This window comes from Vanacampus margaritifer, chromosome 15, assembly GCF_051991255.1.
Source record: "Vanacampus margaritifer isolate UIUO_Vmar chromosome 15, RoL_Vmar_1.0, whole genome shotgun sequence".
Classification (NCBI taxonomy): Eukaryota; Metazoa; Chordata; class Actinopteri; order Syngnathiformes; family Syngnathidae; genus Vanacampus; species Vanacampus margaritifer.
In genome coordinates, this window is record NC_135446.1 from 7,975,711 (window position 1) to 8,001,216 (window position 25,506).

General features: G+C 43.9%; 1 protein-coding gene across 1 annotated transcript; it reads right to left on the reverse strand.

The window, feature by feature from the left end:
* LOC144035624 (protein O-mannosyl-transferase TMTC2-like) lies at nucleotides 1–25,486 on the reverse strand. Its single transcript, XM_077545448.1, has 12 exons — nucleotides 25,111–25,486; nucleotides 12,419–13,010; nucleotides 7,227–8,055; nucleotides 6,987–7,101; nucleotides 6,561–6,646; nucleotides 6,105–6,289; nucleotides 5,931–6,009; nucleotides 5,190–5,311; nucleotides 4,356–4,437; nucleotides 2,804–2,918; nucleotides 2,680–2,743; nucleotides 1–1,699 (listed from the first exon to the last, which is right to left on the reverse strand). The coding sequence occupies exons 1-12, from the start codon at nucleotides 25,191–25,193 to the stop codon at nucleotides 1,508–1,510; spliced, it is 2,544 nt and encodes an 847-aa protein (XP_077401574.1). The 5' UTR covers nucleotides 25,194–25,486; the 3' UTR covers nucleotides 1–1,507.
* Between the last annotated feature and the right edge of the window lie 20 nt (nucleotides 25,487–25,506).

Consider the following 25,506-nt stretch of genomic DNA (forward strand, 5'->3'; position numbering starts at 1 on the left):
TTCTGAAGTAACATTTATGGATTTTACTGGAAGCCGGGTGAAGTTCCAGGACACGATGAAACCACTGAAAGTACATGTATGCAAATGACATATTTATAAGCTCAAAGTGCAACAATCATAACACGATTCACAGTAATTAGTTGGCAAACATTTTTATACTGGACACAAGGTTCAGTTGTCCTTACAAAACACAGAAAACATTCTCTAATTGAAACTGCACAACCATGAAAGACATCTAATGTAATGTTTGGTTTCTGCTACAAATGCATTCGGTGATGTTTTTTGTATTGTGGGATTTTCAGTCATGGCTAACAGCCTGCTACATGTTGGTAACTGAGTTCTTTGTTGTTTAAAAAAAAAGGTACTGGAAGGGGCCATTTAAATTTTTAGAAAGTACAAAATGTATGGGGGCGGGGGGGGGGGGGGATTAGGGCTACACCAAAAACATGAGAATACTGTAATGTGGTCATCAAGGGAGAATAAAGTAATAGTTTAAAGATAAAAAAAAAGTTGTAAAATTTTAAAATAATATTTACTTTTTAGGAAAAAAGCACTATAAAGAAAAAAAAGTTGTGATGTTATGAGTATAAAGTCGTATTTTTAACATGAGTTAAAGAAAAAAAATCTTTTGAGAATAGTTGATTATTTCAGTAATAAAGTGATATTTTCAATTTTATATTTTCAAGAAAAAAAAGTCAGTGAGAAAAAGAAGTTGTATTAGTGACATTGTAGTTGATATTACAAGAATAAAGTCGGGTTGAGGAAAAATTTAGTAACATTCTGAGAATAAAGCCATATTTTTCCAGATAAAGTCATATTTTTCCGAAGAAAAACATTCTAATGTTAAGAGATTACAGTCATAATTCTTTCAAAAATGTTGTAATGAAAATCAGAATTTTCCAATGGAAAAAAAATCTGTTTTAAAAAGTCGTCAAGATCTAGAAAATATATTTTTAAAATCGTAAAATAATTCTGACTATTTTTGCAAGATTACTATGGGTTTTTTTTCTCATTAAAATTGCTACATTTCTCTCAACTAAATACAACTTTATTCTTGTAAGATTACAACTTTCTTTTTGTTGTGGCCCTCATACTCATACAGTCCAGTTGTTTTGCGCGTATGGCGCGTTCATGTCACGTCATAGCAACACCAAACAATGTAAGCAACCAATGAATTCATTGGCCTTCACAATAAAACAGTATTAATAAATTAACACATGATCACACAAGAAACAACATGTGAAAGGAGTTTTTACCGGTGCATTTACCAGTGTTTTTCGCGGGCACGAAAGGCGTACAAGCTTTGGCACCACATGTTGTTGTTTTTTCGAGACGACGTAGTCAAGTCATCTGCACTGTACCTCCATTACTTGTAAAAGAAGTGCTGCTTTATTCATGCAGCACATTCAGTTCTCTTGACAAATTGCATTTTTCCGAGATGAACGAGCCAGCGCTGTCACCCCACGGTTCATTTCAGCACCTCACAATCGGACCCTGGCCCGCTTATTTAGGTTGAAAGTTGGTCCATCCTGGTGGCGAGCTCCTGCCTCTCCATGATGTTCCACAACTTGCGCAGGTTAGAGCGCGTGATGGCATCGTCGGGCTTGAGGCGCAGCGCCCGCAGGTAGTTGGCCTCGGCCTCGACCAGCTTTCCATTCAGATGGAGGATGGCGCCCAGGTTCATGAGAGCCGCCGGGTACTGGAGGAAGCGGACAGTCAGAAAGTGAGTTAACAGGTCAGTAATTTGATGGTGTCAAATGGGATCAGTCCAAGCTATGAATCGAGGACCCTGGTTTGAAAACCACTGGTGTAGAGTTACATGCGCGACAGCACCAGTGGTGACCTTGACTGGATGCGTGGGAACGGTTTTATGTATCCACCATCAAAGCCGCAGAGCAAGACAGCTCCAGCCTTCTCACTCTGCTGACAACTTTTATGTATCAAGCTTTCAAAGTGCCAAGCATGCAAACGTTCTGCTTTTTGTTTCATGCAACACTATGTCATACATTTGCCTCCATCATGATGTGATCTTTGATCTCAGTGCCATTTTGTGTTATCCTAAAAAAAAAACGACTTTCACGTTTGACTGTGTGGTAGCATGGAGGACTTAGGCAATTAAGCCACGAGGCTAACGATACGCAGTATCATATAGCTGGAGTGTGCCCCGTGTGAGGTAATGTGCTCACCCATTAGGCTCATCTCATGGAATGACATCCATTTCCATCATCTGACAGTAGCACCTAATCTTTCATTAGCAGTGATATGTTAAAGTTGATGTTTTAGAGGCTGACGCTCAACAAGAAGACAAAGAAAACCGATAAACTATTTATTCTAAGACAAGCAAAAGCCCAGAGACCAGAAATATACAGTTCATTATTTTAGCTTTCCAAACTGAGGTGGCAGTGTATTCTCTTAATCTTTCAAGACTTTCAGGTTTTAAAACTAGTCAAGTACCGGCACCAGAAAGACAAATGACGCTAGGAAAGCGGTTTCTCCATCTTGTCAAAAAAAAAAAATGGCTTCCTGCAAACTGTAAATGACCTCTCCCAGACATAAGCATGCACTTCTTCTTCTTCTTTTTTTTTTTAAGTGACTGATTCATTCATACTGGCCAGTGGCAGGATAGAATAGCGCTGCCACATTTTCTGGGTGGACTGCTGTTGTAAAGCTGGTACTTACATGTGGTCGGAGGCCGGCCGCACGTTGATATTGCTTCTCTGCCGCCTCATTTAGACTGGCCTGCCTGAAAAGATTCCAAAGTGTCAATACAAGATTAAAAACAACCTTTATTTTCAAAGCTAACCTGAGCATGTGGGCTGCACTGAAAACCACGTCAAACTCGGTGCCTTCCAACTCGGCGGCCCTCTCCGCCATCTCTGCTGCCTCGACAAGTCGCGACTGCTCCAGCAGGAACTGACCTGCACGGAGAACGGGAACATTCAATAATTGCGAGTGGGGGAATAATGCGAGATGGAGGAAAAAGATGAGGGTCACAGGAAATGAACAGGAAGATGGCGAATAACCAGCAAAGACGTTTCGGATATATTTTTGCGCCTTTTCCTGACCAGCCACCTGACATGCTAGTCACAACTTCCTGTCCCAGAGTCTCAAGATGATGAAATGTTACGCATTAGACGCTCCTTGAGGCACGTTCAGCCTGCTCTCCAAACAATGACAGGAAGCATTTGCTTGTCCTGAGCATCTTCCTATTAAAATGGCCAACAGATATCAGGCGCACGTTCAGAACTCACCCCGTGAACTCCGGACACACTCCAGCAGCCAGATGTGAGATAACGCGCCAAATAAATATCACCTATTACAAGAGTCTGCAAGATAACACGGAGGGGAAGGGGAAGCGGCACAGTCCAAAGACAGCAGCGCTCCACCTTACCAGGTGCCAAAGCAAGCCAAGGCAGAGGAAAGAAGGAAGATATGGTGGACACAATGGCCGGCCTACTTCCTGGAAACAGCACGACAGGGTTCGAGTTACTTGGGAGCCAATGAGTCCCTACTACGGTAAGCTCAATCAAGCCCCATAAAGTGAGTACATCAGTCACCCACGCAACCCCAACTTGAAAAATTGACACCCCTTTGTAACCAACTTGATCGAACAACAGACTGCAACCCGTTGACAGCCAAGCAGAAGCAATGATCACTCGCACCACCACACCCACCATTCAACAACTTTGTCCAAGAACCGATTAAACCGCAGTCAACAATCAAACAACAGATTCCTCAGAACCGCACGCCTTGTTCTCAACGTCACCGGGAAATGCAATCACTTCCGCCATTAACAGTTTCCCCACTTAACAGATTGCCTCCTACCCCCAAACGCCCCCCGGCGACAACTTTTCCAAAAAAAACATCGCACAACCGTCTACAAACTAGATCACACCCTTCAACAACTTCACCAAATAAGGGTGTCATACCCCAACAACACCAAACACACATCGACCACTTCCCCAAGCAAGCAATCATACGCCTACGTCTAAGATACCCGAACAACAGATCACTGCCTACCCCCCAGCCCCCACAAACAACTATACAGTTGTCCTCCCCCCTCCCCGGTCTAATTTCTACATCCTGCCATTATTTGTTGAGCCCCCATAATAACAAGTGTTATCATCTTACACAGGCCGCGACATGGAGTCCACCCTGGTTTAGAATTAGAGCTTCAGCTGGTTGTGGTCTGGATACGAGACTGACGCCGCAACGCTTGAATGGCAGATGAAAGCATCTAAAGATCCCTGTGTAATCGGCCAAAGACTCAAAGACTGACCATGAATGTAAAGCCCAGACGAGAACAGCACCACACTTTGGACTTTTAAGTTCTATTGAAGTTTTTTTCGTCTTACCATAGTGCATGTAGCAGTTTCCTTTCATGGGGTCCAGCTCAATGGCTCTCAAGTAGTACTTTTCTGCTTCTGTCTTTTCTCCCTGTAAGAAAATGTAGAAAAACGTACGTTTATGATCCAGTTTTCAGGGGCTTCCATTCATTTAAATTCTTGACATGTATGTAGAACACCGGAGTGAACTCAAGACTCAAGACTTCAGTTTGAACTTTCCTCCCTGCGTCTGACTCCTTTAGGAGACCAAAAAAAAAGTATCTGTTGGGATGATCTAATAAGGAAGACCTTGTAATTGCATTATAAGTCTGTCCACTGGTCCATTGTCCAGGGTCCGGCTGATCTCGGGTTCCTGTCGAGGCACAGGGCCTCAGGGAGTTCAGTCTACCGACATTGCACCTCTAAATATTGTAGGTGTGCATTTGTGCTGAGAAAAAGTCAGCTAAGTACTTGGCCCTGTGTCTTCAGTCACGTAAGAAAAGAGGTCAAATATCCCTCAAGGGTTTATGGAGGGCAACTCCCACCGTCAAACTGGACTCAGCTGTGAACACATCTGTTGTCACATCAGTGTCAGTGACGTTTTTTTCTCTGGCGGAAGGACAGGATGTTTTTTCTGCAGCTGCTGCAGCGCAAGAAAACATTTGGGCATCGGTGTGTGTGTGTGTGTGACCTGTTACTTGATATGTGTTTAAGCGCACAAAAATGAACACGCTGGGAATGGACCAGTCCACGTCCTCACACTTGTGACCTGACCTTGGGTGTCGTCTCATGATATTCTTTTACAGCGTACCTGTGCTGTTCCATGCAGCTTCACTTAGACAGGGAGCCTCTGTGTGTACGTACTATGATGGACAGCAGTTTTCCATAAGTGAGGTGTGCCGGTATATGGTCTGGCTTGACCCTGAGGGACTCCTTGTACCAGTGACCTGCCTCCTCCAGCTTGTTCAGCCTCATGTAGGCCTCTCCTGGGAACAGGAAACGGGACAGAGGTCAAGGTTTAATTTGAAAAATAAATTCTCCTGGTCCTGGAGTTTGTCTTGGGAGAAAATAACTAGCAAGTTACTCAAGGACAAACTATGCATCTTATAACATCCATAATGCTGGGAAACAAATCATGAAGACACATGTGGTTGGCCCTTTCAGTGACATGACATCAACATGACATCAGCACACGCCCCCAACCCCACCTGACTAAACACTCTTCTTATCCTCAATGAGAGCTCAAGCGGACCATCTCAACTCTAAGCTTCCATTAATGTCATTAGTGTTAGAATAACAAGGCGTTGGATGTGATTTATTCCCTGGATTAGCTTCAATCCTCTCCAGTAGAAGTGCACATTTAGGAACTGCGCTGCTCTGCTATTTGCTTTGGCAACGCTTTTAACATTTGTTGAATTCACTTTAAAGCCCCTCACAAGTGGATCATCTAACAAGAAGTTTCATCAACACATCTCCAGCCAAAGTCAGCATCGAACTACATTGTTGCATTGAATGCCATCATGGGAGCATTTGTTAAAGTAGGTGTCACCAGATTTATGACCCCAGAGTTTAATCTTAGTGTCATACAAAACAAAATTGGCGTACCCATCATGTTAAAAAGGCTGTGCGGTGCAAACTGTCTGGGCATTCTCTGCACCGCCTGCTTGTAAATGGAGAGGGCCTCCTGTAGGATGCGGGGAAAAAAAACATGTTGTTTTAAATCAACATGAAATAGGCCTTGGAACTGGAAACTGATAACCGTGAAGCATTTTCGTGTACCTCCTGTTGGCCCTGCTCGTGTAGCAGTTTTCCCAGATTATACAGGCAACTGGTGACTGAGCTCTTGTGGGTGTGTGGATCCTTCAGATTTTCGTCAGGAATGTTGGCGCATGTCACAAAGGTCCGCTTGGCCTCTTCCAGACTGCCCTGGTTCATCAGGATGATTCCCGTGTTCAGGTAGGCGGCTGCAGCACACAATTGAGAAGGATGAGGCGAGGCTGTAAAATGTTTTGATTCAAAAATTGATTAATCTGCTGGATATTCTTTAATTAGCTCTTTATAGATTTTGACATTAAGCTGAAATAGCCCGATATCCGAAATGTGGCGCGTCTGACGCCGCAGAAGTGAAGCGTGACCCTTTGTCTGGGTCTAATTACTCCATAGACTCTGCAGACTGTCAGAATGTGCAAACAACCACTACAGACATTGTCTATACATTACACAAGGTTTCCTTACATGCTAACGTTGGCCGACTCCCAATCGCCAGTTTGTAGTAATGAAGTGCCTCCGAAAATCTCTCGTTTTCCTGCAGCAGCAAACCCCTGGAAGACATCAAGAGTGGCAAATGCACACATCTTTGAGAGTGACTGGATACTTTTTTAATCCTGGGAATTTGAGGGAAATAATTTGGTAACTTTGGAAGTTACTTTGTGTCATTTCCAAAAAAATAATGAGGTCAAGTCGCAGAGGAAGCTACAAAGAGCCACTGACGCTATTATGTTCTCATTGCCCTTCTTCTCTCCCGTCTATTTTTGTTTCCTGCCTCTCAGTCCTTTGTGTTCACCTCGCCTTCTGCCTCCCTCGGTATGTGACAAATACGATTAGCACAACTCCCATCAAGGTGGCAGGAGTGAGAGAGTGGGCGATGTCTTTAACACTCACAGGTTATACAGCATGTCAGCCATGTTCCCCCTGTTGTGCAGAGCATTTCGGTATGCTTTCTCCGCCTCCGCCATCTTGCCCTGGCTCTTCAGAACATTTCCTAAGTTGCCCCAGGCTGCAGGAGACATTGACACACACGTGTCAGGCAAGATAAAGTCTTGTCTAGAGGAAGCCAAAAACCTAAAAACCAAAGTTGAGAGAATCCACATATTGGAGGATGGTAACTCTTGCTCATCTTACCTTTTGCAGGGTTCACACTAATGCCTGACTTGTACAGATTCTCCTCGTTACTCCAGTCCCTGTTTCTTTGAATTGTTCTCAATCCGTTTAACAGCACCAGCCCCAAACACAGACTGAACAGCAAAGCCTTGCAGCCTCTTCTTCTCAGTCTGACGTACAAACTTCTCGCGCCAGTGGCCACTAGTAAGCAGAAGCCTATGCTGGGAATGTAGAGTACCCTCTCCGCAATGACAAAACCGACATAAAAGAAGAGGTTGGAGGCTGGGATGAAAGGTAGTGATAGTAAGGCCAATGAGAATATCACAAGTTTTTCTGTGGGTGGTAGGGACATCCAAGGAGAGTCGTCGTGAAGTCCGGCTGACCCATTCAGGGTGAACTTCGGCGGCCCCAAGTCTGTGTTGTGGTTCGTGTCAGCGGCATGGTAACCGTTCTCATTGGTGACTGATTTCCCATTTGTTACTTTCCAGGCTGTGTCCTTTCCTTTGGAGGTGGGGCCGTGAAACCCAAACCAAGTCAGAAGAATGACTCCTATGTAAAAGGCAAGTGTGTGAAGATTCCGCCAGTCAGCCAAGGACCTCACCAAGGGCACTGCGTCCATGGACCAATCAAAGCTCAGCTTGTCGGGGCAAAGCAGCAACCAGGCATTGGCGGCGGGCAAGTGGAGGAAGGTCAGCGTCCGGGTGAGGAGATGCGGCGAGTCGGCCGCCGGGTTGTCTGAGTTGGAGAAGTTGGGAGGCTTGTTGCCCATCCAGTAGATGCGGCCTGACAGCAGAATGATGCCCCAGGTAGCCAAAACAGCGAGACTCAGCAAAATTTTCTGGTTCTTCTTCTGAAACGAAGCAAAAATAACACCATGGTCCTAAGAATTGTATGGAGTTAAATCAGAAAGACAATGGTCTAATACATTTGGCTTTGGTGCTGAAGAAAGGAGAATGATAGGACTGTAGTGATAAACTGTGACGGGATCCAACTTTAATTAAAACGTTGTTTTTTTTTATCTCAAGTCTACTCTTTGGAATGATTATATGAGTTTAAAAAACAAAACATGGTTTTGACAGGTTCATACTAAAGAATTGATGTCTTATTATCATTAAATATATTGGTACCTTGGTATAGTCTTGACTTAAGTGGGCTTTCCCGGTTGGCTATCAGGGTTGCCTCCAGTGTGACTGCTAATCAGCTTAGAACCCATTGTGTTGGTATGCAGATGCTGTTTACATCTCATAAGAGCCTTATTTCTGCAGCCATGAGGTTGACTGTCACGCAACACTTTAAACCTTGATCTTTTAATTGGTCTCCATTTATAAGTTTTCCACAGTTTTAATGTCCGTTAGATATGACAAAGTTAGATGTCTTGGAGGTGAAGGTCAAGCAGAGTTTCCTTAGTAATGCGACGTAATGTGAGTGATGACCAGTGAAACGCTGTTTGCTGCCTCTTATGTGAGGCCATTTGTTATCTTCCAGCTCGTCCTTGGCATGAACTAGATTTGAACCCGTCTCAGGACCGTACGAGTTCACACAAACATATACCATAAAGCATTCTAATGTGGGGGACAGAACATTCGCTGTGGTCTGTGTTTTATCAACAATTTCCATGATGAAAACTAACGCCCTCAATGGTGTCATGAATGGGCTGAACATCTTCTCGTGTGTTCGCTTAAAAGGGGACCATGATGGAAAACTTGTTGTCCATAACAAAACCACGTTAGCACGTTAGGATTATCATAAGAGGGTTAGCACGGCCTTGCAGGACCTACTGGCTCCAGCTCGGCTGTTGATTCCACCAGATGAGAAGTGGAAAAAACATGACAGGGTCAACAGGGGCAGCCAACCCCCCACAGGCCCCTTGGAACGCTTGCGTTGGTCTTAAAAGAGCCCGTTGATGGAAGTTTTGGAGTACTTTGACAGGTGGAACATGAATGGAGAGATGCCGGTCTTCCCATGTACGCGAAAGTTGCTCCAGCATTGGTGGCATTAAAGCAGATGAGCTTTATTTTAGCCTTAACTTCTTCATGTGTCCCCCAAATTGTTCTTTAATTGCCGCCTAGATGCATCAGCTGCTTTCAAGCGTGACCATTAATCTTCACGCTAATCAGTGTTTAAGTGCTTCCAGTGAATCAAATGAACAGCCCACAGGTGCAAGATGTTTATTTAAGCAGTGTGATTCTCTCCAAGATTGCAAAACACTGACATGATTTACCCATTTTCTCACATATATTCTTTAGTATTGATAATTCCCTTTAATGGATTTTGAGCTTCCTGGTGATTTAGAAAAGCAAAACTGAGCAAAAATAAATGAATGCAAAATGTAATGGACTCTTGTGAGTAGTTAAGTAGGACCAGTTATTTACATCGTGTGTCTACTTCCAAATGATTAGATACTCCAGGCTATTAGTACAATAACAAAAATGCCCTAAATCCAATCGGAAAGGGGATTAATACTCATTTTTGTTCGCAATCTCCTCGAAGGTGTTTTTTTTTTTTCATTTGAAAAACACACTGACTGATTAATTAGGAGCATCAATGACGCAGTAACGTTCCATAACACCACAGACTGTTGCCGCCATTAAAATCGACTGCTACTAAAATAAACGTACAATTTAGCTGTGTGTCGTCCCCGGAGGTGGTTAACCACTAGATGATGCAGATAATAATTATCCTTTACGTCAGACTAGGAAACAACTGTTTGGAATTTACTTGATTCATGTTGGGTTTTATTTGGAAGATTTTAAGAGCCAAGAGTTGCTTCAAATCTCCCATGTTGGCCCGTAAAATTTAATTTTTTAATAGACTGTAAGATGACGCTCATGTTCTCATCAGTGGAGTTCAATGGCCTCAAAACTAAAACGTTCTTGAATTTCCATTAATGGTTTGGTACCATAACCTTTTTTTTTTTTTGCCATTGTTAAGCTACCGTTCCACAAGCTGAACTGAACTGAACCATTGGGAACATTGTGTAAACCGTTCAAACTCTCACATTGTCAATCTCTAGCATTCTCATACTGCCACATCTACTTTTTTTACTCTCTTGTCAACCCTTCCTAATTTTCCCCCATCGCCTTTTTCATCTTATGAACCCATGTGTTGGTGTAGCAGCGTGCTTCGAGTATCAAACGCGCCCAGAGCAGCAGCAGGGGAACACGGCTGACTTCATAACGCGCAAAAGCTGCTGCAGAGAATCGTCTCAAGACGGCAGGGGTGCGGACGGAAAAAGTCCGACAGACTTTTTTGATTAAAGTCGCATCCAGTTTAAAAAGTGATGGTGACTTCTTCCAACTGACTGAGCGATCATGTGTGACATTTGAACCGTGTTCCATCAAAATTAACAATACTTAGTAGCTCCAAAGTACTGATGAAGCAATCCAAAGATGTTGACGACTGGAGCTGATTGGTGGTGCTAGCTGAGGATTTCAAGACTGTTGGCCCTTGATGTTGTGCATCGGATTTAACTCACATGGATTGTTATTTAGCCAGTTTAAGGATATTTTATTCAAAAATATGAATACAAGAAACAAAGTTAATAAGCACAAGGTTTAGGAATTATGATTCTAGTTGTGTACCGTAATCATAGTATTTTCATCATGGAAACATTTACAATAGCAACGTCTTCATTTCTGTGGTTGACTCACAGCATAAAGTTACTGCTGTTGTACCTTTGAGGTATGTACCAAAATATTACACAGAAAGCAAATTTAGACTCAGGAAACTATTGAATGAGGTGGTGATGGAATACAGCTTTTTTCTTCCTTCTCTGTAGATGTAGTGCAAGCACCACACCCTCCTTTGTCTCTATCTCCCACTCTCCACTCTCTGCCCGTCCTACCTTTCCCCATTTGAAATCTCATCTCAGTCTGATTAGAGGGTAAATGGAATGAGGAATGAACTGCCGGCCAGAGCACATCTGTCAGCTGATTAGCATTTTCTCACCTCTGCAGTGAAACGGCGGTCGGAGATCTTTAGAATCGACTTTACAAAGGAGACACTGCCACTGTTTTAGCCTTAAAACTAAAAACTCTAGCTCAAGTGAAACAAAAGTGGTCCATTCCCAAGACTGGGAACAGATAAAGCGAGGGAAATGAGAGCATAGTTTCCCTCTCCCGCGTCCTTCATCTCTTTGTGTTCCCAAGAGTCTCTTTTTGAGACGTCTGGCTCATTATCGAGGAAACAATTGCCCTCACGACCGAGCCCGGCGAGTAACAAGCTCCCTGCCAAGATAACTGCGGCTCGGCCCATACGGTAGAGTACCGGCACCATGATAAATGAGCCAGATGTGGCGGTAGGAGGGGTGGTGGTTGGCACCAGGAACCCCCCCACTCCCTGCCGCCTGGCAGCCGGTGACGTTGCTGCGCTGAAAGATTTGTCACGACAGCCTCAAACAATCACTGAGAGTGATGAAGTCTTCCAGACTGCACTGTAAGCGCTCAGAACAATGGAGGAAAAAGTGGAAGGCTTTCTTGTTTTATTTCCCACAGTATTCTGCTGTTTTCCTCTTTGGTGCAATGCAACAATCAACCCTCCTGTGGCTTAGCTTCTCGTTTGGTTTCACCTCAATTTTTAATAGATTTTGGAAAATGGGTGCAATACATGTGGTCAACTAGCAAATAAAAGATCAAGGATTATAGATGAATGTATAGTAGCTGCAGAGACAGTCGTTTTTTGGACCCAGAAAGCTGTCTGTCCTTGCTCGACTAAGCCAAGGAGTTTTTATTATGTCTGTATAGCACTTTACAAGTGCCGTTGTGTTGGCAGCTTCTCTAATCAAACACCAGTAATCAGAGAATCAAGGTTATTCCGAACACTGCAATATTTAGTCTGCACATACTGCAAGATGCTTGCATAAAAATCAATGTTTTTCCTAGAAATGCATTCGTGTGTTAAAGATCTTTAATCTTGATCACACTTGTATTTGGGCCTTTGTGTTTAATGCCTCAGTTGGAAACTGGCTGCAATGTTTTTCATGGAAGTGGAAAATGACCCTCTTTTGCTGCTTAGCGCATGATGAATAAGCACAGCTTCAATTCCATGCGCCACTTGAGTGATGCTTGCACGGACAAACAGCTTTCCTAATTGCTCCTACCTAATGAAATGCAAATGGGAGTGTGACACCTGACATTTCTGCACCAACAAGCCAAGATTTAAGAACACAACCATTAACTGGAAATGGGACAGAACACCGGATTCCCCAGTTTTACCTTTCCGAGCGGGAGCAGGAGTGCCTGGCGGAACGTGAGTCGATGGAAGACGAAGAGGTCGTAGACGGCTGACACTGCTAGCACTGTCACTCCCTGCTCCTTCCAAAGCATGCTAGCCGCTGCGCACCACAAGCTGCCCATCATCCACGTCCAGCAGCGCACCACAGAGCCACCGCAGCATCGTGTCGCTCGAAGCCTGCAGTGTCTCGCGTAGCAGAGAAGAGCGAGCAAGAAAAACAGAGCTGCGCCGACGTCCGCCCTCCCAACCACGCCGGCCACTGCCTCCGTGTGCACCGGGTGAGAGGCGAAGAGGAGGCCGGCCAGCAGAGTCCACACACCTCCACCTAACAACTGCCGACTGAAGGCGGTGAAGGCGGCCGTCACCAGCCCGTGCAGAGCTACGTTGAGCAGGTGATAGCCAAAGGGCCGCAGGCCATGCAGGGCGTAGTTGAGGCGGAAGGTGAAGGTGCAGAGCGGACGGAAGGACTTGTGGCTGCCGCTGTGGGTGAGCAGGGTGCCCCAGAAGTCGTCATACAGGATGTTGGTCCACGGGGTCGCCGGGAGAAGATCCTGGTTGGTCTTGATGGCTCGACTGGAGTAAGAGAGGGAAATATTGCTCTTAAACGGATACTGTTCTCACTGGGATACATTAGATTATTTCTAGTATGGTATGATGGATGGATAATATACTCATTTAACTACCTTAGCATGAGCCCTGTGTTTGTCGGATACCACATATTGGATTAGAGTAAATTGGATGGCTTCAAATAAATGAGACTAAGGGCGCACTCACACTAGTGCTATTGTGCTCAAGCACGCTTGCTGTTAAAGTCCGGTAGCGCAATCGATCCGCGCCTGAGTACGGTTCGGATCCCCAGTTTAGCACGACTGGGAGAGGTGGGCCAGAGAACAGTAAGGTTAGCCGCGGCAAATAGTCGCCGCGCGAAACGTAACCATGACGTCATGTACGAACGTACGTACATGCGACCTGAACTCTTGACACTACAACAACCAGAGCGTCCCTAGCAAAGAGATGGCAGCAGCAAAGGGCTTGGTTTGATGATGAAGTGCCCCATGATGACATCTTCTTCTTGCGTGAATCAATGTGATGACGTATGCTGTATTTCGGAGGCAACTGAGCTCGGGCACGGTTTGGTTAGAGTAATGTGAGTGCGGGCCAGAGGTGGACAGGGGAGGGGGGGTCAATCAGGCTTCAGTACGGTATGGAAGAAATGGCCCTTGTGTGAGTGCACCCTAAGATTAAGTAGTAGTTGAGTCCATGCTTATATGGGGTAATCGCTTTTCCATATTGCTAATGAGCTCCTTTAATCTATTTATTACATTTTACACGCTTGGGAACAAACATGGTGAATACTCCCATCAAACACTGACCTAGGGGCCATTTTGTACACTGTTTTCGTGCACTGTTTTTCTGACATATGTACAGGTGCTTGCAAGTTTCACAGCCCCCGAGGCCAGCTGTTGATTCTCCTCATTAGCGGGTACACGGGCAGCGGGGATGTGAAAAAGCATCAGCAAACAGTACTGTTCAAAAAAAAATTTTTTGTTCAATCAGATTGAGCTCACAATTATAACAATTGAAAAGGATGTACCAGAGACAAGTCTTGCTGAATGGATGCTATTCCTGAGAAAGTAGCACATGCACACAAAGGAAAGGAAATAGGAGGTGGTTAAATGAGCGAAAAGAGGAAGAAGGCTTGCTTTGAAAGTCTCTTCAATAGAGAATTTGCATACAATAAGAAAGCTAGTGTTTTGCTTTTCAGGTTTTTCTCAGTTTTTACACAGTGCAAGGCAGTCACATTGTTATAAAAATGATTAAAAACACCAACATAGCTATCAGGATGTTCCATTTTATATTTTTGGATATACACTCATGTGCCAATCAGTACCTCCCCTGACCTCCACCACGGCCTAGTTGTAAAAAATCACTCCTAGATACCAACCTCCTCCTCCAATTCACATTTTTACCTAAAATGTATAGCCCTAAAAATAAAATTGACAATTGTTTTATTTTTTTATTCATGATCTCACCAAATTATACTCATCATTAGTCGCCTATTCTTGGTTAAAGTGGTGTAAAGAAATTATTCTTATATTTAAAAACGTTTATAAACTACTAATGTAAACAGTCTTGCCAATAAAAGACGACGTGCTGCATGCACAATGGGCTTACATGCTGCCTTCCTCTTGGGGGGATGCTGATGATCATTAGCACACTTTCTGTCTTTGTGCATGCATGCTGCAATGCATAGAGAGGCTGGGAGGGTGGTGCGGGTTCAGCCAAGGACTTCCTTTGTCTGGATGTTGTACCTTTTTAACGCTTAGAGCCTAAAAAGAGAGCGGGAGAGCTGCCAGGAGACTTAAAGACTATTTTAAATGTCGACTAAATTTAACTGTTTCCCTGACGAGCTTGTAAAGCTGCCTTCGCGTGAGCTACGGTAGATAGAGCAAACTCCCACCATTTCCCAACATTGTTTTCCAACAAAGAAAGTGTGCTTGTTTTGGAGGCTCGCTTGCGGCCATCATGCAGTTTACGCTTTATCGGCCATGACATCATTCGACATCATCTTTACAGTTCCTCATTGAGCTCCCATTTCGAAAAACAACGTTCCTTGTTTTTCAGTCATGGGAATAAATAATTTAAATATTCAAATCAGTGCCAGCCAATCATCAAAGAGTCGCCCTTTTCCATTACTGATGGATGGAAAGAAAGAATGCTACGCGTATGCGCTCTAAGAAAGCTACAGTAATCAGCAAGGTGTCTGTTTTTGTGTTTGTGAGCATGACGGCTTCATTGAGAACATGAAGTGGTCTCCCGTAGTGACAGAAGAAGTGGGGGATGTAGGGGGGTTCTCCTTTGTATTCCACCCCCGTATTTGGGCCACGCCAGCAGGCAGGCTACAGGAGCTGCTATTCACCATCCTGAAAGTACAGGATGGATTTTCAGGTTTCCTTTTTTGTGTTTGGCTAGTTTAAAATTGGACTTTTTTTGCCAACTTGTCCGAAAAGATTGAAATTCTTTCACAATTTGCGTGCATGTTTTTATTATGCAAATGAAGCACTCACCCAACGCCTCCCCCCCAATAATGATCTCACCACCAGTCATTTGTGTTTCCATGCGCATACAGATGCACCCAATCATTGTTTCACTCACCAAGAAATGTCAGCCATTTAATCACACATTGTCAGCCGTTGTTTTTTATTTCAAATTTCGGGCCCTAATCTTACCTGCATCGTTGTTGTTGAACAATGCAGAAAAACATAGCAACATAATTAAAACACAGAAAAGCTGCACTCGAATCTGATCCGTCTGCAGCAACAGCGCCGGCCCTAATAACCAGCAGCAGCAGCAGCGTAAACAGTCATCACGTTAAGTAATCACCACTGGCTGAGTTACAATTACACTTTTGTTTTGTACAGTGCATCACTGGACTCCCCGGCGGCACATAAATTAACCCGTGGTTGCCACTAAGGCCATGCTGTTTCATGGAAATATTCTTCTTGCCTCTTTTACTTTGGATGGCTTTTGAGTTTTATTCTCCCAATATCCTCCCATTCCTTATAATTTATTTCAATATATTTTCTCCCTGTAACCTTCATCTATCATCCTCCCCGTCTCTCATCTTATCTTTAGAATCTCATCCGTGACGGTAGACTCCTTTGGTACTACAGACTCCCAAGTCTAGACTTGCTCTATTAAGGTTCCTCCTCGATTTTTGTGCTAATTCAATGAAAACCCAAAGAGCCGTAAGGTCACAGTTGTGAAAAGAGATTGAAACGAAGAGGTTTGGTAGAACAAGCGACAATTTGATCCATTTTGCTTGGCTAAAAGGATTAGAAAGTTATCACGTTTTAAAACATGCAGTTAATCTAAAGGTAGAATGTGAATTGTGTGCTCCTCACTCATTCATAGTGACTACCGTTGAAAAAATGGCAAACTCAATGGAATATTTCCTCCTCCGTTATCAACTGTATCTGCACTGTTTGTACGTCCAACCTCAGGAAGTGTGTGTTCAAACATCAGACATGAGCGGCACCACTGGCAGAACAATGCCCCCGCATTGCTTTTCCCACACTTTCCAACATTGGAATATGGACACGGGCAAAAAATGTCCAGATAGCATTTTTGCCAGTGGCGATGGGACACCTTTCCTGATTTGATTTGACCATTGTTGAGTGTGCGCTTAAATCTATTATGAACCCAATTATCCTGAGGTCCATTCCCTCATTTATCTTTCAGTGGATTGATTCAAGTCTCATTGCATTCTTAGGGGTGATCGATTGCTAAACGTACGGTGAAGCCGAAAAAGCCACCGCTGCCGCGTCAGCAAAAAGTAAAAGCAAAAGAAGTGGGAGGTCCCGCCACAACTTTCCCTGAGTGATGATGTCAATAAATGTCTGTGATGAATCTTTAGGCTCAAGCGGGGAAGGTCTACGGGAAATCAATGGCTAATAAAACCAACGCTTGGCTCGCCCTCAGGGGCAGAAAGTACGCAGATGCAGGTACTGACTTGGGAATTAACACCACCCACATGCCCCAAAAGCCTGACAATTGATTTGAAAAGTCTTTGAATCATTGTCTTTGAGGAGCAAGTTAAACTTTTGATTCATTCCAAAAGCCACCAGGAACTTTCCCTTGTGTACATTAAGGTCCCTGCCTCAGCTGTTTAAGAAAGTATCACCCAATAATTCCGCCATAAATACGCCATATGCCTTCAGTGTGGCTGATTTAAAACTGATTTAAATGTGATTTCATGGTATTCTAAAAGCACCCACACGGACCAACTTCAGGTCTTTCAATTCCAGCAGTGGAATGGCGGCAGGAAAGTCCCTTCGGCATGTTTGCAGGAAAAGCGAATGATCAGCCAATCAGTCTGTCCAGAGTCTGTACGGTTAATTACAGCGTCTGACTTTGACCGACTAATTAGGGTGGTCTCTCCCTGACGCACCCGCCTGCTTCCATGGTGATAAATGTGTTGCTTGATTAAAATTTGGTCCGAGCGTTGCTCTGCAACTCGGCCAAGCAACACACGAACTGCAGCTGTGTACATGCTGGGGATATGAATTATGACTCCAGGTACTGCAGTGTTTGTTTTGTTTTTAATGGTCATTTAATTAGTCTTACCATGTAGATTGAATATGGAGCAACACTCCTGCGTTAATGTCATTAGCTCCACTAATGCGAAGTGAAGAAAATAACTAAGTAGTACTGAACATCTAATGGCAATGTGCTGAATTAAACATGAGAGAATTAAATACCGAGGACACTGCGTGTCAGGAATATATTTTTTTCTTTTTTTACAGATGCATGTAAATGGTACGTCTCGTTCCAAACACATTTATGAGATTTTTTTTTTCACTTGGCAATGTGAAATTTGGTAGCAATTACGACTAAGAGTAGAGCCACCCAGAAATTCACACAGAAAGTCTGCCATTTTTGTTTGACGGAGCCATTTTAGGGGTCACTTTAGGCCAGTTCCAGGGATCATTCGGGAAACAGACAACACTGAGAGATTGTGTCCGATCTAATGCTAAATTTGAAGAACCTTTACAAGAGAGATAAGCGATTCTGAAGATCCATTTATGTGACTATTCAAACGTTCATCCAGACCCCTTCAAGCCCTGTTGCCTCCTTTGTCCGTGGAACTTGTAATTGCTGATGACAAACTGCAGGGCTGCTGGATGATTTGCTGGATTTGGTTTTGCCAAAGGAGCAGATGGAGAAACAGAGGCGCATTCTGTTCTTACTCAAAAAGAGCCTCAGAGCACCACCAGAATTCGCTCGTAATCCGCTCTCAAATTAAAAATGCAGCATTTTCAAGGGTAGCAAAGCTTCAAGTGAGTCCCCCCCCCCCCCCCCCCCGAAAACCCTGCTGGGTGGGTTTTTGGAGCTTCTTTTGCTGCTTTACCCATGCAGCGTTTGTCCAAGCCAAACGAACAGGCCGTGCAGCACTGTATCCAATTCACTATAGGCCATCCTTTCTTTCTCACATTCCAGCATTAGCAAGCGAGAAACGGGAGCTAAAGAAGGGTACCGCAGGGGTTAGGGTTCATGCTAATTATCTAAGATCTTTTCAAACTGGGAACTGTCATCAACATTGTGAGTACAAGGAAGCCATTTGCCTGACCACTGCTTCCACATGGGTCCTCCTAAAAGTGTGAATCCCACCTATTTGACCTTTAAGCAAAGCACAACAAATCCTAGCAATAAAACGCCAGCTATTCCAACCTATAAATTATGAGATTAGCATAATGGATTGTATTAAAACACAAATAGATGTCTCTGCGGGTTTTCTAATCCAAGTTTGTCCAAGTCTCAACACAGTCCCTAAATATACACCCCATACTCTATGACGCAACCACATATGGTGTCATAAAAGTACATTATATTCCTACGCCACCTTCTGTCGCTGCTGTGTGGTCGCCACAGACATCATGAGAGCTATATATGCTGCGCGAGTGCCGAAAGGAATCTCCCAAGAGGGACATGCAGACATGATGTCATGGATGAAGTGAGTGTAGCAGTCGTTTTCTTTTGTTTCGCCGACACGTGCAAGACTATCAGGATAAAATGCATGGGACAAACCACTTGCAAAGACAAAACGTGGCAAATGGGCATCTTTTGCATCATGTCTTCTGTTCAACAGACTTTTTAGCACTTTTGTAAGAGGTGGGCCTTTAAACTTGTTGTCAGCCACATTTGTAATTATTTAGGTGGACTTAAAAAGGGAAGTGGGATAACACTCCAGTAGCTCACATTTTGGCTGCTGAAATATTGACAAAGGCTCCCATCTGTATGGGTTTTTCCATCTATGTGCAAAGGATGACAAACCTTTTTTTCCCCCCATCAACATGCATAATTCAGTGACCTTCAGCATGGTGCGATGGATCAAAAGTAATATATAAAAGGCTAAAGATAAAAATAGTGTCTAGAATTCTGGATGCAGCAAAAATCCATTAAAAACAAATTACTTTCTTGTCACAGTCCATCATGGATGCACAAGTAAACCTTGCCTACTGCCTCTCCTATCACCGCCATCCATGGATTTGTAATTTTTTTGGGGGGGGGGGGGGGGGTCAGACTGGCTGCTTTCATCCAATGTAGATTTGTTCCATTTATCTTGGCTGCCTTCACAAATGGGCCGCCACCACTGCAATGTTTACTTAATAAGCGGCGCACCTGATATCCACTTGTGTGCCTGCAGAGCCGCATCCCATTGCGAGACCATCCATGCAGAAATTTCACCCACTTCAAATTCCTTGGCCAAAGCCGTTACTCTCCACGGGTAATAACACAGCATTTAATGATATTGCGCTACAGTGATGCTGGAGGCAAACAAATACCTCCTGCATCTCAATGCCACACACAATAAAAGCACCATAGGGGGCTGTCACCTGATCCCCCTTCAACCCGCAGTCACTCGCGTTGTCTCTCGGTCCATCCCTCTGTGGTTTTTATGAGGTGTGAAACACCAAATTATTTCCACACACGCACTGACTGGGGAGTCGACCCGTCCATGAAACCGAGTTGGCAGCCAAGAGTCTCCACGCTTATGAAACATGCCTGCACCTTTACAGTCTTGGGTGGTGGTGGGGGGTGATTTATAAAGGTTTTTTGGGTCCGTTTTTTAATGGGATTGTGGCGCTGGGTATGTGTGCGTAGCTTTAAAAAAAAAAGCTACATTTTTTATTGACCGTAGAAAGTTAAAGCGGAAATGACATGTATTTGTATTTGTAATGACGCTGTCCGTGCATCGCACTTTCAAACGGGGCATTCCAACCGATCACAACTGATCATGTATACGGGAGTAACTCTTTCTACGCATGCATGTAATCAATTACCCCGAATGTTTCAGAAACCTGAATTTTGACCTTAAACCGAATATTGACTGCACGCAAATATAGTCACTATTGATTACAAAAAGATGGAGGAGGCTAGCTAATGGTGAGGCCTGCACATGCACACCCGATCTGATTGTGTTGGGTTTTGGATTACGCTGGTTGGTCATTTTTAGAAGTGCACCTTGACATAGTGGAAATGCAATGCCACAAACAGGATCAGGAGCTCGATTTGCGAGGTTGCTGTTTTTGACGAATTCGCCCTTGAATCCAAACGGGCAGGCTGCTAAAACAAGACATCAATAGCATTGCAGTCTGCCGATGAATAAAAACACATGTTTAAGCGGCAATATGACATAATGGTGACACATTGCCAATAGTAAGGGGGTGTGGGTTCACCGTCTCCACACTTGTGAAGCACGTTGCCTGTTTCTGCTTAAAACACAATCATTTGGCGACTTTTCACCAACACTTCTTAAAGACTGCATGTCTTGAGACAATGTTATTCATTTCCAAGGAACATTTTTCCTGGCAGGCCAACACGTTGTCACCCCCCAAGCTGCATAATATTGCCGCACACACACACCCAACCATTTGCTCACATGCCTCTTTGGCCTACATCTTGCACCAATATTTATAGACTCGGAGCACATAGTGTAACTTCAACAGCCGCAACGCAACTAGGATTCTTTTGGGTCCTTTTTTCAGCAGACTGCGACAATTACATTCATCACTGCGAGCCAGTGGCGCCATTGGGCAATTCATGTCGTTATTACTGTTTTTCTGTCGTTAAGCAGCGTGAGTGTTTATGACATAATATCCAGCTACCATTTTCAGATTGGGATGTTGAACCTGGACTGATTAATGACTATGCGAAAATATTTCCCTTGAAAGAAGTGTGCCTGTTGTTTAAATAGGAACATTGCTTTACTCATCTTCATGCCAGAAGAAACTAAAAAAGAAAGAGGCAGCCTGTTTTTCATATAACAATGTCATTTACATGTGGTCGTTTAATGCTCTTCTCATGAATACTTTCCTCATTTGAAGGCGTTCCGCGGGTGAGTCATGTGTGGCGTAGCGTCGAGGCAATTCATTAGCGTTTGCTCTCAAGCCGGTATGGTTTTGAACCGGGATCAAGGGCATTTTTGAGGGACATTATCATACTGATGCACTTATTGGTGAAGATTAAAAACAGGGTTAGGGTCACTCAGGCTTCAGGATACAATATTTCCAATGCTAAAAGCCACTTAGGACGCTCCGCCATGCCACTCCCTCCAACTTAAGTTGACTAATGTGCCAATTATTCATTACTTGAGGCCATTTGTAAAAAATGTCTGCATCGTTTGTTAACTAGACACAAATCATGATAAGGATTTTATTATTTTCCACTAGCAATCAGTCGCAAGGCTGCTATAAAAACTGATGAAGATGAATGAATGTGCCACAATTAATCAATACAAGAAAAAAAAAAAACACCTGCCTCGTATTGACAAGCACATTTTTGAGTAGCATTGTTTGTCTTCTTGAAACTGAGACACTCTCCTTTAGAAAGTTGTTTTCCACAAGCAGTCAATTGTAAGGATAAACATAGATGTAGCCGAAAGAATGGCTTAACACAATCAGTCATCCTTCAAGTTCATATAGACAACTATCTTTGTGAGTAGTTGTAGTAATCTATTCGTGTGTTTCTGTTCTAAGGAGCTCTACAACTTACTTGTTCTTTAAAAAAAAAAAAACATAATATTCTACAATAAAAATAAAGGCCTGCAAATAAATAAATAAACTCCACCAATCAATTTAAAAATGTGTCTCTCTCCATACAGAAAGTAAATACAGTCAGTATGTCTTCCACAAGCAATCCGTTGTAAGGCTGGTATATAGATTTAAATGAATAGTAATCCACTTCATTTTTTTTAAGCGCCCCCCCCCAAAAAAAAAAAATTCCCCATCGGGGAAAACAACAACAACTGAGAACTAGTCGTATTTTATCGGCTCCTTTAACATTTATATTTCTTTTATGGCATTCCATAACACAAATGAAAGCCTCCCCTCAAATAAATTCCAACCAGATGATCTGCAGGTGGGTCAATGCGCTCCCCCACTCGCTTCCCAAAAAATACGAATCACTTTACTTAACATTTCTATTAAACCCATGAACAATGGCTGTGGTTTTCCCTGGTCTGGCTCAACTGCTCTCCCAGCTCCCGTAATAAAACCTGTAATGGTTTGAGAAGAAGCGGTTTTTTTTCTTCTTTCATTGGTATTAGCATTAGCTGTGTGCCCAGGAAAAACACTTGACCTGATTGCAAAAGCAGAGAGGCACCAGAACATCCCCGCAAGTTGGATTCCGCGTGGCCAACGGAAGACTTATCCTTCCTCGCCATCTCGTCTGGGATTCTCCCAACTCCATGTGATGTGAAGTAGCCAGGATTTGATTACAGGAGGGTAAAAGGTCAGATAAGCTTTTGGAAGATCACAAACCAGGGTCGTTGGGAAAGACAAGCGAGGATGAAAAAGGAAATTAGTCGAGAAGTCTTCTCAGACAAGTGTTGCAGAGTGATTAGTGGTTCTCCACTCCTGCTGCTAACCGCTCGTAACTCTTCCAACCCCCCCAGGGGAGCCTTCTCCAGCACGCGACTCATGACCCTGAGCGAGGACACCGTTTGATGAAGAGCCAGGGAGGGTCACGCCTCTCATTGCGATTCATCCACTTTCATCTCACAGCCGTGAAGCAAAGCCCCGTGTTTGTCCCCCGTGTAAATTACCAGAGAGACTTTGATTGATGGGCAGCGTAGGTGGATGCTGAACTTTGGCGGCAAGGATGGAGTGTGGGCCCAGACGCGCGGGGCAGCACAGTTGGTAATCCGTCACCCAAAGGCTATCTGACAAGCACCACCATGTTACGTCCACATGTACGCACAAGCATGATGGATGGATGACCGTTGGGCAGCATCACCGTAAAGTCTGGTATACGCTGGGCGAACAACTGCGGTGGGACACGAGAAGGGAAAATGAAGGATGTTCTGGGCTGGATTTTGGTTGCCAGTCAATCATAGCATGATTGTAAACGTGTATTGAGTGGGAATCGATCGGCTATGTGAACCACTCCACTGGGTGTCAAAACATCAACCCTTTTTTTCCCCCATTATGGTGAGGGTCACAGAGGAGCTATAGAGCCTATCCCAGTTGAATTTTGTCAAAAGTTGTACAGTACACCCTGGACTGGTTGACAATTAATTAATCATACAATGGCTGATAAATTCAATTGATCCACAGCTATGTGAATCATCATACTTACTTCAATGGACGTGAAACATCCATCCATCCATTTTCTAATATTTATTCCCCACAAGATTAGTTTGAGCTGGACTGGAGTCCATTCCAGCTGATATTTGGCGGACTGGCCACCAGTCAATCATAGGGCAATTGATCTTCAAAGTGAGCTATGTGAACCACTACACCAGTGGTTCTTTACCTGGGTTTGATCAAACAACAGGGGATCTGTGAGGTCAAGACAAAGAAAGTGGTTGGACGAATATGTGCAATATGAATTCACATATACTGTATAACGGAACGTTGGTGTTCCACAGGGTTCAATTCTGGGGCCTTTGCTGTTTTCATTGTACCTACTGCCCCTGGGTTCCATCTTTAAAATAAAAAAAATACAGTGGTGGTTGTTTTAAAGCGCTCTATAAATGTAGAGATCAGTTGAGTGACTGCATGATTTGCAATGCCAAGTTGAACAATTGCACTAGCATAACTTGCTAGCTAGCAAAACTCAAGGAACACTAGCATTGTGATGAGGAATACAAGAACACAACGTTTTCTGAATTCAAGATGAAGACATTTTTGATGAATAGGCCACTCTCCGCGTTCCTTTTGTTCACCAGTAAGCCCTATTCCTATGTCTTGAATTTTGAAAAAATAATTCTAATTTTAAAAAAATCACATTTTATTTTTCAATAAAGCAGGGTTTGGTGAATGTGCATAGGAAAGTGATGGGGTTCAGTACCTCCAACAAGGTTAAGAAGCATGCACAGCACTACACAATGGACATTAACATATCCATCCATCCATCCATTTTCCAAAACTGTCAGCAGTGAAGATGTTGGACTATTTCAATTTAGGTAAGGTCAAAAAGTGTATAGGGCAGTTACCATTTTCCTTAAGCAAGGCTTAATAGTAGGTGTTCTGGTCAGTAAGAGTAATATGATTTGTGACCTTTAAAGAGTGCCTGCAGAGTGACTATTGCCATTTGCCAGGCAGAAAGCACCTGTTCAGTGTTTGCACTCACATAAATAATATAACACATTGCTTACATGTCATCACTTGATGATTTATTGCAAGTGTAAGTGTAGAACCAGTGTCGGCACAACATGGGGTTCTCGTCAGCACTCAGGCAGTAGCAGGGATTGTGTTTCCAAAAAAAGCCAACTGATTTTAGATGATAGCAGATAATAAGAAACCATTTTAAACCATGAACATAACATGCATCTTCTTGGGATATGGGAGGAACCAGCAAGCACATTCAAACTTCAAAAAGACAGGGTTTCGAACCTGATACCTCAGAAATGCAAGACAGCGATTAGACTCAAATTGAGTACATATTTTGACACCAAAATCCCACTACAGTATCAATACCTGATACCATGTAATATAATTGTGCAGGTTGAAAGTCCAATTTAAACCAGCACTGATTAATAACAACAGCGCATGCAAAACAAGTGCCGTAGCCATGGTAACCTAACCAGGGTAGCCAGGGTGATAGCAGCCGGGAGGCAAAATGGGAGTAGGAGGAGGAGGGCGGCATTATCTCCGGGCGACCCCCATACCTGTCATCGTAGCAAAAGTCGGCGTGCAGCGTGTTCACGTACACCCCCACGGCCACGGCGGTGCACAGCAGCTCCGTGATCATCTCTCCGAGCCGAAGCGGGGCCGGCGGATGGCTTCGAAGGGGACGACGAGAAGTGGCTGACAGGGAAGTCTGTCGTTGTTCAGCCGCTCGGCAGCGCGGCTCCCCGCGCCGTGCGGGGCTTCTTCTCCCGGCGCAACCAAAGTGTGTCAGGGCGGGCCATGACGTTCCCCCGCCGGCCACAGACGCTCACAAGCGGCTCGCAAGAGTTGTCAGGAGGCGATCGAGAGCGACAACGTTCGCATCTCTGGTCAACGTGCTTGTACCGGAGGGGAGCGAGAGCCAGGCGCATGTGGTTTTGAAGGGAGACGGCTGC